Source organism: Nelusetta ayraudi, unplaced genomic scaffold (genome assembly GCF_046127955.1).
Source record: "Nelusetta ayraudi isolate G7.1 ecotype Tasmania unplaced genomic scaffold, CSIRO-AGI_Nayr_v1 ptg000007l, whole genome shotgun sequence".
Lineage (NCBI taxonomy): Eukaryota > Metazoa > Chordata > Actinopteri > Tetraodontiformes > Monacanthidae > Nelusetta > Nelusetta ayraudi.
Window position 1 is genome coordinate 1300157 of NW_027466057.1, and position 18016 is coordinate 1318172.

An 18016-nucleotide genomic window follows, 5' to 3' on the forward strand; every position below is an offset into this window, starting at 1 on the left:
AACACCCTGACCACTGCGAGAGGAACTGGGGCTGAATGTCACAACCCCTCTGCAGCAGAAAGACGGCGGTGACATTAACAAAGACTTTAGAACTTCAGGAATGAGGAAAAGTTGGCACTACTTCCTGGTTGCGTTCAGCCGGAGCGGTGCTCAAAGGTTCAACATGTGCTGCTGCTCTTCTTCTCCACCGTTGGCTTTGTCTTAGTGATTTCCTTTTTTGCACACGGGTCTTTGTGTGTGTCTGTGAATGTCGTCCTACATTTTTTTTTTTTTTTTTCATCTTCTGCTCTGTCACAACAAAGCCGTCATTCCGCCCAGTTCTCTCCTGGGGTCTGTGGAATTCCACATGACTTAGGGAGGAGCCATCGCAGAGAGGTCCTTACTACTACTACTACACATACACTCACTGTAAAGACAATGGTCCAGATGGGAGATGTTGGATACAGATATTTTTTTTTTAAAGAAAATCAGCCAGTTATATAAAGATCCTCATTGTGCCGGAATTCTGTCTGTGAGGCTTTTGCAGAAGTTAACGCTGTCAAGGCTGCCAGTGTGAGAGCTGCTGTCAGACACCGCCGCTGCACAAAAGCAGAATATATGTTGTTCCGGAAAGGATGACGCACACAAGTGACAGGATCAGATGCAGATGTGATGTAGGGTCTGCTCTGCTTTAGGTCTGAAGCTAAAGCTGGAGCTTATTCAATAAAATCATCGGTTTGCTTTGTTTTGCCTTTTAGAAGGCAGCCCCCAGTGTGTCAGGAACTGCAGTACCACTGGGCTACCACTGGAGCAAATCACAGAAACGTTTTAATTTCAACATCTTGTCAGATTTTGTTTTTTTCATTGTCCCACATTAGATCTATTTTTAGATCTATTTCTATTTTGATCTACTTCTATCCAATTTTAATACCTAATTCTTCCTTCTTCTTCCTGAGCTCAGTGTTACAGGGGTCTGCTTGAGTCAATCCCAACTTATCATAGGGCGAAGGCAGGGTGGCACCCTGGACAAGTGGCCAGTTCATTGCAGGGCCACATAGAGACAAACAACCATTTGTACTCACACACACACACACACCTACAGACAATATAGAGTCTGCAATTCACCGGAGAACCCATGCAGACAAGGGACAACATGCAAACTCATGAAGGTCTGCAATCGAACCCACAACCTTCTTGCTGTGAGGCGGCAGCTCTAACCGCTCTAAACTGAGTCACCCCTACTTTTAGATCTTTACTTTGAATTCCTAAGTCCAGTGGAGCAGCCCAACCAATCAAACAATACATAAATTAATACCTCAGTTCCTACTTAAACTGACGCTTTTGTGCCCTTTGTGACATCACAATGGGCGTAAGGCTGATTCATCTCAAAGGTGCATTCGGCACAGTATACCTGCTATGCAAAGCGAGCAAGAAAAGGTCAAAGATGGACATTTCTCATTTCTGGAAGGTACATTGAGAGAACAGAGACAGAAAAAATAACGCGGGTGGGACCTTGACGGTGTGTCAGAATGTTTTTTGTCTACAAGAGTTGCATTGCTTTTACTTATGTCAGACTTCGAAATCAAAACTGACGTCTGCACTCACAACAAGCAACGATCCAACCAACTTCCCCGCAGACATGTTTTCCCTTTGTTTCACTGTTCTCTCCAGGCGGCCGTCGTCGATATAATATTTCTCCGGACAAACACCTCGCTTGTCTCCGACGCTGGCATGTTCACACAGGGAGACAGACCGCAGCGTCACGTGTCCCGTGAGCTGGAGCCCGAGCAGACAGATTGTCTGGAGGCGTTTACTGAATCCGATCTCCGTCTCAGCCTTGTCCTTTGCTTAGATGCCAGGTAAACACGACAGGCAGTCCAGGAGAATCCTGGAGGAGTGGAGGGACGATCCATGGGGACAGCAGTTGGGAGAATTAGGCCCGCACTGCCCTCTGGTGGAAAGATGTAGGCAGCGCATGTTGGGGGAAACGTAGCCGCGTTTTTTTCTTCTTCTTTTTTCCCCCTCTGTTGAAAGACATCCCGTAAGTCAGCGGTACTGATAACGTCAGGACATCCGTCCTGCACGAACGCACTATTGGTGATGTAATTTGCAGGAAGCCAGACATTTAATATAGTTTGTGCAGAATTAAAAATTCTGACAGCAAAATAATTCCTCTTTCTATATGCTGACACTAGAATTCAACTCATGCGTCGTTAAGGTTATTATAAAAAAAATAATAATAATAATTGGAGCAGATGCTGTTTTTAAATAAAAATTACTTTATTTTTTAAAATAAAATGCAAATTTTTTTTACAGTCATATGGAGCAGCAGGACATGCACTTCTGCCCCTCGACACTGAAGGCCAACAAACAAACAAACAAAATCTGAGAGCAGACCTGGCTTAGTGTTATCTCACCTCTCTTCACGTTTGCCAGTTTTTCTCCACATCAATGCGGCACTCCTTCATAGAGACACTACTGGATGATGCGCTTGTTAGCAGTGACAAAGAAATGAAGGTGGGTTGGTTTTTGTTTTTTCTTTTCTCTCCAAAAAGGCCAAATCAATGCGACGGACTCGAGAAGGAGCCTGACTGACAGCTCCACGCCAGTCATGTGATCCACAAGTGATGGTAAAATCAAGCAGAAATGCAAGAATTAAAGGGCACATTGAGAAAAAAGAAGAAGAAAAAAAAAAGATTTAGAATTATGTTCTCAACAGATATAATCAAACCTGGAGTTTGAGCCTAGTGTTATCTTCATATATATATATATATTTATGTATATATATATATTCATATCTTCATCTGGACACTCACCAAGACCACAACATTAAAACAGGCACAAATCTGAATACTACACATGTTGACAGATGGCTTCCTCCGCTTTCACCAAGGAAGCAGAGGAGAAAACCTGTACAATTTTCTATAAAATGTTGTGTATTTTTTATACATTAGTTACAAAAACAAAATAAAAATAATAATAATAATAATAGTACTATTAATAATAATAATAATAATAATAATTATAATAATTATAATAATACTTCATTTACTGAACCTTCATTACTGAGGACAGGACAAAACAGAAAAGAAAGTTGCATATTTATTCTTCAAAAATCTGTGACCTTTGCTGGTGTGTAACGCTAACAACAACAACAACAATAATAATAATAATAATAATATAATACTATATGGTGTACGAAACACAATGGCAGGTAAGTAAAAAGGTGGAACATGTGAGTAGTAATGAGCTCTCCTTATTGGTGGAGGCAAGGAGACGTCAGGGGCTGCAAGATGTTGGCGATTAGAAACACTTCTTGCATGCTACTTTGTGTAAATAACATGTGTTGTTGTTGTTTTATTTTTCATTTTTCAAACCCCACCGCCCACCGAGCGCCAATGCTGGCGCACCAATCTGTAGCATAGAAGTTTTCAGACATGCTCCCTGTTTTTTTTTTTTTTTTTGGCCTGTTAGATCCATGCAGCCTCTTTAAAAGTCAAGCTCGGGGGACAAAGTCGGCAGATATTAAAAGCAAAAAACAAAAAACAAATTGAAACAACAGCTTATTCATAAAGAGGACTGTATGTGCGAGAAGTGCTTACACGTGACTTCATAGAGATAAACCCCGCCCACTTTGACCCACTTCCGGGTGGACTGCTGATTGATTCTGACTGGACTCGTTCGGGGTTTCAGCTGTACCACGATAACAACAGACTGATTTCAGCTCCTTCAAGTCCAGTTCACAAAGAGAAGGAAAGGAAAAGAGAGAGAGAAGAGGAGAAGAGAAGAGAGAAGAAGAGGGAAGAAGATTCTTTGGGATTGGCTTTTTTTTTCCTTCTATTTTTGATTGGGTTTAAAGGTTTGTCATGGACGTAAAAACAAAGAAACAAGAAAAAAAACTCTAACTCGTCAGTCTCAGGAGGCAAGGAGGCAGGAGGTCCCAGTGATAGAGTTCCTGGTTCAGGTTTGTGTGACCAAAGGGGGGAAAAATAAAGTTCATCTGGACTGTAATTTCCCACAAAATTAGTGTTGTAACACATAATGATAAAAAAAAAAAAAAAAACGAAACGAAACGAAACAAACAAAAAAACGAAACCGTTGACGTTCTGGATTCTTCGGCACAGCTCCGTCGAATTAATTAAAACACAAAACAAACAAACAAACAAACAAACAAACAAACAAAAGAATCATGCGAAATAGATTAAAACAAAGGCTGCCACACTGTGGTTTCACTGCCCACCTCCCGGGCAGACGCTCCCCTCCTGGACGCCTCGAACCAACAACGCCCCCCGGTGGCGTTGAGGGGTGGCCATCTCAGACCCAGCCGCTGGTCAGCTTGTAGAACATCTCCTCGTCCAGAGACTCGTTCTGGTCCTTGGCACGCGTGGACAGGAAGATGTAGCCGCCGATGAACTCGTGCACCACCTTGCAGTCCACCTCGGCGCAGATGAAGGACAGCTTGGGCTCGTCGGCGAACTCCACCGTCACCTGGTCACACAGGGGGAGATGGGGACGGGGGCGGGACGGGGGGGGGGGGGGGAGGGGACGGGACGGTGCGTCAGTCAGAGTTTGTCACTTTTTTTTTCCTCCCCTCTTTTTAAATTTGGAGACAACAACAACAACAGCGGACAAAATGAGTCACTGGAGGTTAATCAAGTGTTCAGGCAGCTTCTCTACCATCTTTATCTCCCAGTTGACGTTCCACTGCTTCATGTTGCTGAAGCGCCAGGTCTTGATGGCGTCCCCGGTGCCGGCGTCCATTCGGATCAGACGGTTGTAAGTGATGCCGATCAGCTCCTCCCGCTTCCCACCCTGGAACCTGCACGGCGCACACACGATTAAACTCAAAATTAAAACTGTAAATCAAATCATTAAAAAAAACAAAACAAAACAAGATGACACTCGCAGGGACGGGGAGATGAGACGTTTATTAAAGATATGAGGAATCTTACTTGGCCAGGAAATGAGTGATTCCAAACTCGGGCAGGGACTGCCACGCCTGGATGAAGCGCATCTTGGCCTCGATCAGACTCATCTGGGCCACGTTCTGGTGGGCTTCCAGAATCCGGGCGGAAATCTGCGCAATAAAACCATTGTGCACGTTAGACAAGAGCTGCTCAGTGTGCTTCCCCTAAAGACACCAACGGCAACACACTCCCCCTCCTCCCTGCACGTCAGACACCTGCTGCATCCAAATCCGCACGCACGCACGCACGCACGCACGCACGCACGCACGCACACACACACACACACACACACACACACACACACACACACACACACACACACACACACACACACACACACACACACACACACACACACACACACACACACACACACGAATCAGCGCACGCCGACGGAACTTCCTAGAGCGCAGACGGCAACGCTAACGTGTGAATCCACTAAGGCTGCAGCGGGATGCTGTTTGAAAGGGGCCACAGGAAGCAGAGTGAGTAAAACAAAAAACATGTTTTAGTTTGATGAATGAAACGCATGAATAAATGCTTGTTTGGTTTTCCACTGATGACTAAACGCATCCCATTTGCGATTCAAGCACTGAACCGTGTATCAGCGCACGTGATTTGACACCCGGGAAGCTAGAAGCCAAACTAGGAGCAGGGCAATATTCTATTTTCTACAAGCCGCTAGAGCTATTCAGCAGCACTACAGCTGGTTAGTCAATATGATCCAGTCTGTGAAGTGCAACTGATCACATCAAGTTAGGACATTGCGCAAAACATTGTTAACATTAAATGAGAACATTTCCTGAGGCTTTTTTGATGTTGCTACTCAGGTATAGGCTATAAAAATATAAAGAAAATATATTAAAAAAAAACGTGTAAAATCAAATACTTTTTATGTGAAGTTTTCTTGCTTTAAATGTTAAATTCCAAAATTATTTTCAGGAATCATGACGTCACAGCGCCCCCAGCTGGCCAGATTATAGACCACATAACTTGAGTTTTACTCAATGTCCAAACTTTTATGGGAGATTGGTTTAATTTAGTCATGCACAAGTTTGCACCTGAAGCCTAAAAGTGCGCTCAGCGGACACTCGACTTACCAAGTCCCTGACAAAGCCTGGCTGGAGATAGGAAGTGTGGATGGGAGAGGGAGATAAGATGGAGGGTGGAAGAGATGCATACAAAGAGAAAAAAAAAAAAGACAGAGAAAGAAAACAGGCAAGTACAATCAATGTCATGGAGGGGAAAAGATGCAAAACAACACCCGGCCATTACTGGAATAAAACAGTGGTGGGGGGGAGGGGCTGTGTGTGGAGGCTGAAAGTCATGCAGTATTTAGACAAGGTGGACAGAGTGTGATGCAGCCGCAAGAAACTGCAAGTAAACCAGTGAGATTAGGAGAAAGTGGACACGTTCAGCCAAGTGTTGGATTTTTCATGTGAGACCACCTCGTTTATGTCCCTTTCCAACCATTTAAACAAAGAAGCAAAGGAGGAAGCTTTTGCTGGAGGCTGTAAACAGAGGGTAAAGAATGCTACTTTCTGGAGCGCTACTGAGAACTTTGCTTCTTATTGTGTGCCTGGGTAGAAAAATAAAGGTCTGGAATTTAGATAGAAAATGTCGAGGGGCAATTCTTTTTTAATAGTAATCCCCTTTTCAGCCACAAGATGGAGCCAAACCCAGAGCGCCACGAGGCAGCGGTCGCTCCTCACGTTTCCTTATGTTGACCTCTGATAAAACACGAACCCACTGAGATCCGGTTGATCTTTGGTGCATGTTTGCATCTTTCCAAGAGAGGACAGGAGTCCGTTACGTTATGAGCTTTGCGACAGGAAGTCCGGTCGAAGGTCTGGATGGGGAGGGGTCGGCGCCCGCTGAAGCCACACTTGGCTATCTCCCAGTTTTCCCGCGCGGCATTCTCCACTCGGGCACGGCCCATTTCCTAGTGGACCCACACCCATACCAATATGTGTGTGTGTGTGTGTGTGTGTGTGTGTGTGTGTGTGTGTGTGTGTGTGTGTGTGTGTGTGTGTGTGTGTGTGAGTAAGCCGCCCATGCACATACAACTGCTGTCCATAATGGCCCCGGCTCTTTCATGTCGTGCCTGGGGATCGACCCTATCAGACTGGAGCCGGACCATATGGAAGCACAGCCATGGATTGGGGGGGGGGGCTGCTGCTCCTTAAGTATCACTTAGCCCCTCCCCCTCCGTCCGAAACCGGCCACTACTCTGAACAAAACGTCAGAGTCGCACTGTTTGTCCTACTGGACGGCACACACTGTGATATCATTCCAGCGTGGCCGAAACAATGAGCCGCCACAGCGCGACTAGTCAGCACAATCTTTGCAGGAATGTAACGGAAAATATCTATTAATAGCTCAGTTTCACGTACTGCATTCCTGGAAAGACCTGCGACAGGAGATGATGAGACTCGTGGAAGTCATGCCGTTAGGAATCCCCGTCGTGCGTTTAAATGGGCGGAACTGGGACGGTACGGACTGCCCAGGAATCATTTACAGAAAGAGCGGCGTCAAGCGTTCCCAGGTATTCCGGGATGTAGTCCAGACCGTCTCTGAGTCATCGGCGCTGACTGTACCAACCCAGGCTCCTCCATCGTCTCTCCGGCGCTCTGCTTGTGAAAGCGCAACCAAAAGCCACCTCCTCGCCCAACCTCACGCGACAGTGGCTGCCGTGTACTCAGCTGCCGCGCTGTGCACACACAGCAGCTCCTCGCGCCCATGCAAATTTTCCCGGGCAAACGTTGGTTCAGGGTCAACTCATTTTGTTTGAATTTAACAAGGGCTTGTTTCAGTCTGTTCCCTATTAAATCATTTTAAAATGTTCTGTTTTTTTTGCCTGCTTGTTTTTTTTTTTACTATCGTGATCTTTGGCCGGGCCTCAACGGTCTCACTCAGCTCCTTGAACTTGAAGCTTTCAGAAGATAAGCCCCCCCGATAGTCCGATAAGGGAGGATCTCCTCTACGCACTCGCGGCTGTCCTGGTTTCCCCTCGGAGGGACGGACGGGCGGACAGGGAGTGGGGGCGGGTGTCAGGAAGGAAGTGGGGGGAGAACGAGGTTAGGGTTAGGGGGATGCCATTGACTGCTGCTCCGTCCACCACCAAAACCAAAGGTGATGGCATAAAAACCACAGCATCGACTTCCACCGTGTGATTATTTATTGTGACATTCAATTTAATAAGACGTCATAGTTTCTTAAAATATGTGTGATGCGATAGCCGTCATCTGGCTAAAACGCACAATGGTGAAGCCCCTTATGATGTCACAAAGGGCAATGATGCCCTTCCTAACAGTTTTAGCCGGAAACTGCCACACTGGGAAACGTGAAACATTTTGTTGAAGCATCCAGGTGGACGCCACTTCCACTTTGTCACCCTTTACTCTTTCTGCTACTTGCAAAGGATGATGGTAACTGTAGTTCCAACGTCCTGTTCCATTACACTGCAGCCTTAAAAAAAAAAAACTTTTTGCATGAAGATCGTCATATGTCCACGGCAACAACAAAACATCCCTCCGACACTAGACAGTAGAGCGGCTCGTCTGTTTTTTCCCTCCGTCATTTGATCCCCTGTGCCGCCTCCGACAGAGGACTTCTGCACCTGCTCACCTGCTTGTTCTTGTACTTCTTCAGGTACCGCGGGGAGACCAGGCACTCTGGGTTGATGTCGGTGGTGATGGGCTCGATGAACTGGGGGTCCGGGTTCATGTGCTGCATCTTGAGGAAGGACAGAATGTTCTGGACCTCCAGGTTGTAAGAGCTGTCCGCCATGGTCTTCCCTTTGGAGGCCAGGCGACACGCAGCCATCCAGTGGGCGTACTGCTTCTCCTGGGGCGGAAGGTCAGTTCAAAAACGTATTCTTTTATTAACCTATTTTTTCGAAGAGCCAAAATAAGGTGGAAAGAGTTGCGCCGAGGGCTCTTACGGTGTCGCACCGCAGCCAGATCTCGTTCATGCCGTCGGCCACGGGGATCAGCAACTTGATGTTGAATTTCTGACCAGAAATGTTGACATCTGGCGTTACCTCACAGCCTACACGTGGAAGTCAGAATGTGGGACAGGAAGCAGGGTCAAAGGTCACATCCTATCCTCTGCCACCGTGAAAACTCAGCTGATCCCAAAAAGAAAAGTTCATGAAACGCGTTTTTTGTTCCCCCCCCTCCCTCGACTTCACCTCTGAGATTCATCTGGTGGGCCGGCGTGCCGTGCGCCTCCTCTTTAGTCTTGTAACAGGAAATTGTGATGTCCTTGAACGTGCACCAGTACTGCTTGTACCCCTTCAACGTCAGCTTCTTGGGTCTGTAAATTACAGGACAGGAAACCGCCTCAGCCTTCAAAAAGGGAAAAGAAGGACGCGTTCGAGATGCCGGGAAGGCACTGAGCTCCGCCCCTCAGAGGGGTTGTATAGATTTTTTATGGGACGACTTTAGGAGGAGCTGCCTGTCAGCAAGTCTTCAAGCCAAAAATGAATCTAGTGTTTAACAAAAAAAAATGCTTAGTCAAACAGCAACTGCTTCTTCAAGCACAGCCTGTAAATGTCCCTTGGCAAACAATCCAACCTCATTATACTGATTACAACCAGACAGAGGCTCTCTCATTTAGCCCTTTTTGTACATATTCTCGCTTTCAGCATCTCTCTGACATTTTGTTGTGCACACCAATGCACAGTAATTAATGTTGACACTGTCCAGTGAATCGCGGTAGTCGCGCTGCGCCGCTCAGGTGCCGCGATGACGAAATTTAGAAGATTTCATGCGTCGTCTTATTTTTCAACGGAAATCTTTAGTCGGAGGTTTTGAGATGTTTCCTCAGCTAATCCCAGAACCACTGCGTCTCAACTGCCTGGTCGACTTGGCAACCATATGCTGTGGTAATGTCAGGAGGTGATGTGCAATCACAGTGACTTACTTGAAGACTTTAACGTAGTCGGCGAGCTCCGGTATAGACGTGATGTCACCCTGCAGGGGAGGGAGCAAAAAGAAAACACAATTTAGTATAAACCTTTAACACTTTAAAATAAACAGAGTGCTGATTAGCAAAAAAAAAAAAAAAAGACCCTGAGGTTGACTCCGTGTCCCACCGCTTTGCGCTAAATGCTCCTTACGCAACGCCTGAAAGCTCGGCTTCCCCCAATAAGCTGCACAAACTCAACTTGTCGGGGCTGCTTCGCGCTCTGCACAACACGTAGCCTGCCTTGTGCAAACTTCTTACAGTCCAACTGTTAAGTCACACTCATGGATAACGGTGTGAAATCTCAACCCCCCCCCCCCCCCCCCTCACCCTTTCCCACCAGTTGAATTATCACCGATGACAGGAGACGTCGTCGTACAGCAGAGAGACAAAGAGCCAAACTCACTGCCAGGCTGCAACAACTGAGAACATAACACTCCCTGGAATAATAATGGGCTGAAAAAAAAAAAAAGCAAACAGAGTGGAGCTGCAGCACACTTCCTGTGGCGACAGTGGGGCGTACCAGCGTGTTGGAGGTCTTCCCTCCCTCCAGAGTGATCTCCAGGTCCGACAGGGCGGCGTCCACCTCGTCCACCTCCTTCTCGCTGTTGTTCATGTGGTTGTCCGAAGACATGATGCCTAGTTTGTTGATGTGATACTGAGGGAGAGAAAGACGAGCGGGTTCTGATGAGGTTTTTGCAGGCGGTAACACAGGTAAACGTTGCAGGCTGATAAAATTCCCAGGTTCTTCATACTGGGTGAGGCTCCTCCAATTTATTCAAGGATGAAATATTAAAAAATTAACATTTGCATGAAAAGTATGAAAGGAAAGCAGCCAAGTTCACCTAACTGCCCCCCCAGGACTTTTACAAGGCTACTAAATGCAACAATGTTTTGAACAATGTGTCCCACCTGTGTCAAATTATCCTCGGATATCAAACTACCGATAATTGTCAAATAAATATCTTTGCCAGTATTGGCTTTTTATGGCGATTTGTGCAGCCAATCTGCAGCACCAACCTGGTCTATTTCAAGACCACATGTTTGCAGTGTTTGTATTGGACATTTGGCGGTAATCACAGGCGGGATATCTCCTGGCCAATGACTTCTTTGAAATCTAGAACCGTCTGCTGAGCGGGGACGGAGCGCTTCCTGAAAACCTGGCCGAGGACATTTCACCGTTAGCGTCGAGTCACAGCCGCTAAATACAACTTGTTGACAAAAGGTATTTATAATGTCTGCCCATCAGCGACGGCCAGACATCCCACCCACCGTCACCAATACGGGTGAGCAGCTGTCGAGGGGGTGAGTGAGGCTCGAGTTTGGGAGGGATATGCCGGGCTTTAGTCAGATAAGGTTACAAAATGTGGGACAAAGGGCTCGTGACGCTCTGCGACCGGCGTCTGCAAAATCCCACACCGAGGATCTGCTTTCCTGTTTGTGTTTACCAGCCTCTGCATGGGTTTACCCGCCAGTGGACAAAGAGCATCTTGTGCCCACGTGGCGTCTTTTCACAAACGCTCCCGAGCAGATCATTTCTACCAGCGACGGGAACCCATCAAATCCAATCAGGATCAGGTCCAAAAAGGTCAGGTGATGTAATCACGGGCTGGCAGACGGACGGTGCTGATCCCGTAGCCGTGGTGGTAACTCGTGAGCATCTGCACGAGCGAGCCGACGGCTACCGCAGTAGCCGAGCTCCCGCTAACTCGCAAACCACCCGAGCGTGGACGCATTTTAATTAAGTGACGAGCAGGGAGCAACTTGCGGCAGGCCTCTCGGAGTGGAAGCGATGTTGCGTCACACAATACGAGCAATTTAATTTACCGGCCTCCGCGTGGAAAATCACCAGGAGATGCTGCCAGCAGCGGAATTGTTTCCCCTCACTTCTTGCATCTGCGGCCGATCCTTCGCACAACTATTGAATTGTTTCGATCGCGTCGTGACAAATTTTTACAAGCTCGTCCTTGAATGCGCTGCGAATGGGTGGCAGCGCCGCAAACGCTGTGCACATGTGGCGGCATTGTTGTGTCAAACTTGCTTTAGCAGGTTTGGTCAAGTGTAAACATTCCTTTGAACGACTGCTGTTCTTCAGTTCAGAGTTGCTGCTGCTGTCTATTGGTATCTAAATACTGCATGGCGCTTTTTAACTTTTTAATGTGCTGGCTCAGTTGGTAGAGCGGGCTGCGAATTGATGATCGAAGGGTTGGCGGTTCAAATCCCGGCTGCAACTGTCCACATGTTTGAAGTGTCCTAGGGCAAGACACTGAACCCTAAATTGCTCCCAATGGGGCTGGCAGTGCCTTGCATGGCAGCAGCCACCCATTGTGTGTATGAGTGTGTGAGTGAATGAGTGGCCATTGTAAAGCGCTTTAGGGGTACCGTGAAGGTGCTGGAAAGAACTATACAAGTGCGGTCCAGTTACCATTTACCATTTTTACATCTATTTTTGCCCTTTGAATAAGAACTTGTACAACGACCCAGAAACACACAAATATATATCGAGTCTGGATCGAGAATCGGATCGTGACTGAAATAAGTGCATTGGTACATCTCTCATTTCCTCTGGCTGCCAAGGTCATTTACACAGGTAAATATCCTGCCACAGGCAAACATGGTGCACGTTGACCACCACTGCTCTTTAATTAGACTCTGTATCCGCACTCAGTGCTCAAAGGCCGGCTGTGACTGGGATTATTATGTGTCACGGCTGCTATCAAAGGGACCAGTCAGGTGTAACTGTAGCCGCCAGAAGCCCTCAGAGGGTTTTAAGGGGACGCTAAAGAGGCAGCGTCCTGCTGGGTAGAGGGGTGGTCTTGGATGGGACGCCGGGCCCTGCCTGCAGCCCGAGAGGCACTATAATTACCCACTGGGGTGAGGCCAGGGTGGCGTCCTCAGGTCTTGGCACCCACATTTTAACTGGGTCAGAAATAGCAGGGGCACCACCCCGGTCTACCTGCAGGGGTTAAAGGGGGTCGGGTCCGTATTTTACACCAACTGCTCCCCATCTTTCTCCTCTCTTGACTGAAAAAGACTGATGTGTGTGTGCGTGTGCAGATGAGGATGTCAGGAGGAGTCGACTAGTCCTGCATACAGGACAGGGACTGGCGTGGATGAAATGAATGGCAGGAGTGCTCTGTAAAACTGTGATTTAAAACCCGCACTCAGGTGGAGGAAATGTGCATTTATGTTTCTGCAAGTTCCTTATTTAGAATCAAAATTCGGAATCCGAAAAACGTTATTATCTGTCGTCACTGAAAATACTCTTTGAGGCGGCCCACACAAAACCAGAGATACCATATTGACTTCTCTGGAAAAACACAAGTATAAGATTTAAACAGTGTAATTGTGAGACTCTAAAAGAATAAATAGCCAATAAATAACCAATATCAAGCTGTTGTGTGTAAAATGTTAATGGCAATGGGTATGACTAAATTCTTGTGGATGTTTTTCCGGGACAGGGGAACTTTGTGTTGGCGGAGTTGGAAGGAACTTGAGCAAGGGGTGGGTGGGGTCGTGTGTGATGAGGTTGTCTTTCCTCGTAACTGCCTGGGTGTAAAGCACTGCTTATGAGTTTTGAGGGTTTTTTTTCATTGTTTTTATACCAATAATCTCAGAAAAGCAAAGGTCACAAAATAATGCTGAGACATATTGTGAACCCCACTGGGAATATAAGCTCTAATGACCCCATTGACTCCTTCAGTATCAGTGGAGAATCAGGCCAAGTTTAAAATACTCATGCAGCGTCAGAACTGGCAGCGCGGCGGCTCGGCCCTGAGTTGATTGCCAATCCAATTTATTAGCCTGCTGCTGAAAAGGCAAAGTCAACCCGTGCCAGTGGAAAAAAAGAAGAAAAAAATACCAGATCCTTATAAAACGTTAAACTTGCATGCGCACCTACGCACACATAGACGGATACACACACACACACTGTACCTGCAGGGCAGCAAACATCATCATTTCCTCCTCCGTGCACTCAATTTCCTCCAGCAGGATGGCCCACTTGGCCTGCTCATACAGCTGGTTCACTCGGATGGCATCGTACTGCGGGAAGGGCGCGGGTGGGGGGGAGAGAGAGCAGACGCGGGTGCTGACACACACAAACGAATAAACAGACTCTAAAGCTCACTGATGCATGCAGAAAAATAACCGCGTCTGAAGCCAAAGATGTAAATCTATCATACCTGCAAAAAGGGGCAGACACAAAGTAATGCAATCAAACTAAATAAGACAGCGATACCGTCTTATCTATAAAAAGCCAGTAATTCATCCTGCATTCCTTCCATTGTCTCCAACCGGTGACTTCGAATCCCACTGGAAACCTCTCCTCCCATTTTCAGGGAAAATTAACATATTTTCCAGAACAGTGCCGGGAAATCTGTGACACTTACCTTTGGGTTGAGGTCGAAGAAACTGTGGTATTTGAACCTCAGCAGAAGCACTTCATTCTCCTTCACGTCCTGTTCCATCAGGGACCTTGATGAGTCCAACCACCTGTGCACAGAAAAAAAAAACATTGTCAGAACTTCTATCACTGAAAAATAACAAGAGACACTACTGAGTTTGACAGCCTCACCCTTGGTTGATTTTTGCTTTATCCAGAAGTGACTGGGGCTTGTAGAGTTTGGCCAGGTTGTCTGGCGAGGAGATGGGCTGGCTGACGGCGAGGATGCTGGGATTGCCTTCGGACAGCGGGCTGTCCCCAAACCAGGCGGTGGTGGGCGAGAGTGGGCTGCCGTCTCTGGAGTCGTAGGTCGGGGTCATCGTCTTGCTGTACAGGCCCGGACTGGAGTAGATGCTCCCTGCAAGCAACGAGTAGGTCTGTTAGATTCAGATGATGGAAACAGTAATGAGGGATTGGGGTGGAGGGGTGGGGGTGCATATTTGTTAAATTCCAGTCCTGTGAAAACACTTAAAAAGTTGCATAAACACCAAAAGAAATAAAAGTGCACGTCCACAAATACTGCTCACTAAACACCGCATCATGGAAAACTTGTTCAAAAGCACACACACACAAACACACACACATACACTAATGCAGCCTAGCCAACTAGCAATCAGCAGCACTGCGTGACTTCCTGTGCACACTTTTGCAGATGAGTGATTTTTTTTTTTTTTTTTTTTTTTTAACAATGTTCTTCCAACACTGGCAGACTTGATGTGAATCAACATGCACGTGTTGCTGAACATGATTACGGTCACCCTCATACTCGCAGTTGAAAAAAACAAAACAACAACAACAACAACAACATCCCATAGGAATGCACTGCACACAGCAAACTGCTGCAAGAGGGCCCGCAGAGGGGAGAGGGGGAGTGTGAAAAAACATGGCACTATATTCACACGCAGGACCGGTGCATTTTCAATTTAAATGCAAATGTCTAATTTAAACGCCAAGAGGTTGATTAAAGGCTGGCATGAAAAAATACATTCAATGAATAATAAGTCCCTATCCTTAGATATTTTTCATTGTGAAATTTAGGTTCTCAGGAAAAATCGCTGTTCATCAATTAATCAGTCGTCGATCAATAAGGTCTGTGTCTGTTGCGTTTCCATTCACTGTTAGTAATCATTAATATCTGCATTAACAGCAGGTCACGCTGGTAGGGGAGGCGGCCGTATTGCGGCGGCACATGTTTACAATAGGCCAGGATGTGAATCTGATCAGCAGCTTCGACAAGGAAGACGTGAAATCAAGTCAAGGATTCACATCAACACCGACTGCAGTGAACTTTCTTACCATTAAATGCGGCTAAATCTCCCACAGTGGGCCTTTGAGTGGGAGCTTTGGCTTAAAATACACCCAAGACACTTGGGTGCGCTCTGCGTTTCCTGTTGGCTGACCTCGTGGGAGTATTATTGGTTGTGTACCCTCCCCACATTCCCCTCCACTCTCTCGGCCGGGCTTATGTCAAGAAGCGACACTGGCGCAACAGCTAAGGAGAAACCAGGAAGTGGGCTTGGTTTACGCTCGTGAGTGTGCACATGTGTATTTGCGCTATCAAGCTGGGGTCATGAGAACGGGATGCAGCGCTACGGCCCCCCCATCCAGAGCAGGGCTGGATGAGGAGGGTGGGGGGTGGGGGGGTACTTTTCAATCGTTTTTTATTACGGCTTTTTCTTTGGTTTGGTTTTGTTTACCCTCCCCCCTTCTCGCCAATGCCGAGTTCACCGGGTCAGAGAGAGTACTCCCCAACTCCCAGAGGCTCTCCTGAGGAATCCCAACTATCCGGCCAAAGATGCAGAAGGTGGAGGCTGGCGGCCCATTAAAAACAAAAGTGGGCCTCCTCCATCCTGTTTACTAACTTTCCAGTATAGGCCAGAAGGCACAAAGAATGTTAGCACGGCTCCACTCCCTAATGCTCCCACACGGAAAGGGGGCTTCATGGAGGGCTTAGAAGGATGGAGGCTGGACCACCATGGCCTGAGAAGACTGGAGGTTATCTGGAGGAAGTTTGTCAACAAGTGATAATGCATTTGGATCCGGTTTAAAAACGAATGCGTGTGGGCTGCTTGGTTTAAATTTAGCTCTGCGTGTCGAAATAACAGACTAGTAATCTACTTTGAGCGTGACTTTCGCAGAATTCCATCGGCAACCCCAAAAAAGGGAGAGAGCTTCCAAATAGTTTCTAACAGCAGCTCCTATCATGTGACCACCCAGGTCTGCTGACTTCCTCTGGCGGGTAGGAGGCAGTCAGGTGACTTGGGGCCCACGAGTCCCAAAGGTTGCAGATGTCATGTGACCTCGACACACCAGCGGCAGGTGGGAGGAAGGACGGACGGGCGGGCAGTGGACAGTAGAGAAGAGGGGGAGGGGAGGGAGGAAGAGTGGGGGCGACGGTGAGGAAGCAGTGCTGAAAAATGAAGGACAGAGAGGGGGGGAAAAAGGAGAGGCTTACCTTTGACAGGTCCGATGTAAATTATGTCAGAGGCTAGGATGGAAAGAGAAAGAGTAAGAGGGAGACAGACAGGTGGGGGCGGCAGGGGGAAAAGAGGATGGGAAGAAAAACAAAACAGGAAAACAGCATCGAGTGGACGGACGCAACACGCAGAAAACTGAGGACAAGAGAAGAGGAAGAAGAGGAAGAAGAAGAAGAGGAAGCAGACAACAGAAGAAGAGGGAGATCTGTCGCTCGGCTCAAAGGCGGTTGATGAACTTTGACCTTTGTCCGCCTGAGGTAGCTCACCCTGGTTTGACTGGTGAGGTTCAGTTCCCTCCAGTGATTCTAAACACAATCAAGGCCTTGGACAACATGAGCCAGACCTGCAGCACAGCACTTCACATTTGGAATGCAAAGAGGTTTTAGCAAAATTAGATGAGGCTGGTCATCTAGTCCCAGTCTAGACCATGTTTACATTCTACCTGGGTCATTTTAATGCAACTGAGGTCACTGAGGACCTTGTCGACAGGCAGTGCACTCAACATACAAATATAGTCAGTTTTCTACAAAGTGATCGTTCAAAAATTCCATCCGAGAGGCAAAAAATGAAGGGGAAAAAAACACATATATACATGAATTGAAATTGTGACTGCATTTTTTTTAAACGGGTTAATGTAGGTGCAGCAAGTATGCAAAACCACAGTCTTTCTGCTGCACAAGGCTTGCGCTTCCTTCTCAGCCTTGTGATTCCCATCAGGAGATCGGCGGCGACGATAGGTCAGCCCTTCCCCATAACGTCTCACAACTTGGCCGTGAAACACACCGTAGCATGTGATCTGATAGGGGAGGGTGTAATGGAGCCCGTGTGTGTGTGTGTGTGTGTGTGTGTGTGTGTTCACGTGTGTGTGTCCAAACAGAGGACGGAGTGATGACAGTAATCAGATTTCTGTAAATCCCCGGTGCCGTGAACTTTTTCTCTGCAGCCACCTGATGTGGGGCAAACGTCAGCAGCCTTTTTAATCACGCGCCGCCTGGAGTGCGTCGGCAGCTGTGCGTGATTGTCACGCGTCGATTGCAGCGTTTTGCCTTCCCGGCCACTTGTTTCGCGCCGGAGTATCGATGGGTGGGTGACGCTGCTCTTTCCGCCCATGCCAGCGAACAGTCGAGGGCGGCCGAGGAAAAATAGCCTCCCACCGCACAAAGAGCCCCATTCATCCCGCC

General features: G+C 47.3%; 1 protein-coding gene across 4 annotated transcripts in view; it reads right to left on the bottom strand.

Moving 5' to 3' along the window:
- Positions 1–2240: 2240 nt before the first annotated feature.
- Positions 2241–18016, bottom strand: part of fermt2 (FERM domain containing kindlin 2) — a 35737-nt gene continuing 19961 nt past the window's right edge. The window contains exons 5-17 of one of the 4 annotated variants that reach the window (XM_076017694.1): positions 16814–16846; positions 14491–14716; positions 14306–14408; positions 13851–13958; positions 10438–10572; positions 9873–9922; positions 9139–9263; positions 8890–8996; positions 8574–8792; positions 6047–6067; positions 4932–5056; positions 4657–4798; positions 2241–4467 (exon numbers count right to left, since the gene is read on the bottom strand). In XM_076017694.1, coding sequence (XP_075873809.1) covers positions 4294–4467; positions 4657–4798; positions 4932–5056; positions 6047–6067; positions 8574–8792; positions 8890–8996; positions 9139–9263; positions 9873–9922; positions 10438–10572; positions 13851–13958; positions 14306–14408; positions 14491–14716; positions 16814–16846 — 1568 coding nt within the window. In that variant the 3' untranslated portion in view covers positions 2241–4293. The remainder of the gene's footprint in view (positions 4468–4656; positions 4799–4931; positions 5057–6046; positions 6068–8573; positions 8793–8889; positions 8997–9138; positions 9264–9872; positions 9923–10437; positions 10573–13850; positions 13959–14305; positions 14409–14490; positions 14717–16813; positions 16847–18016) is intronic. The other 3 variants (XM_076017695.1, XM_076017696.1, XM_076017697.1) reach the window with 3 other exon arrangements.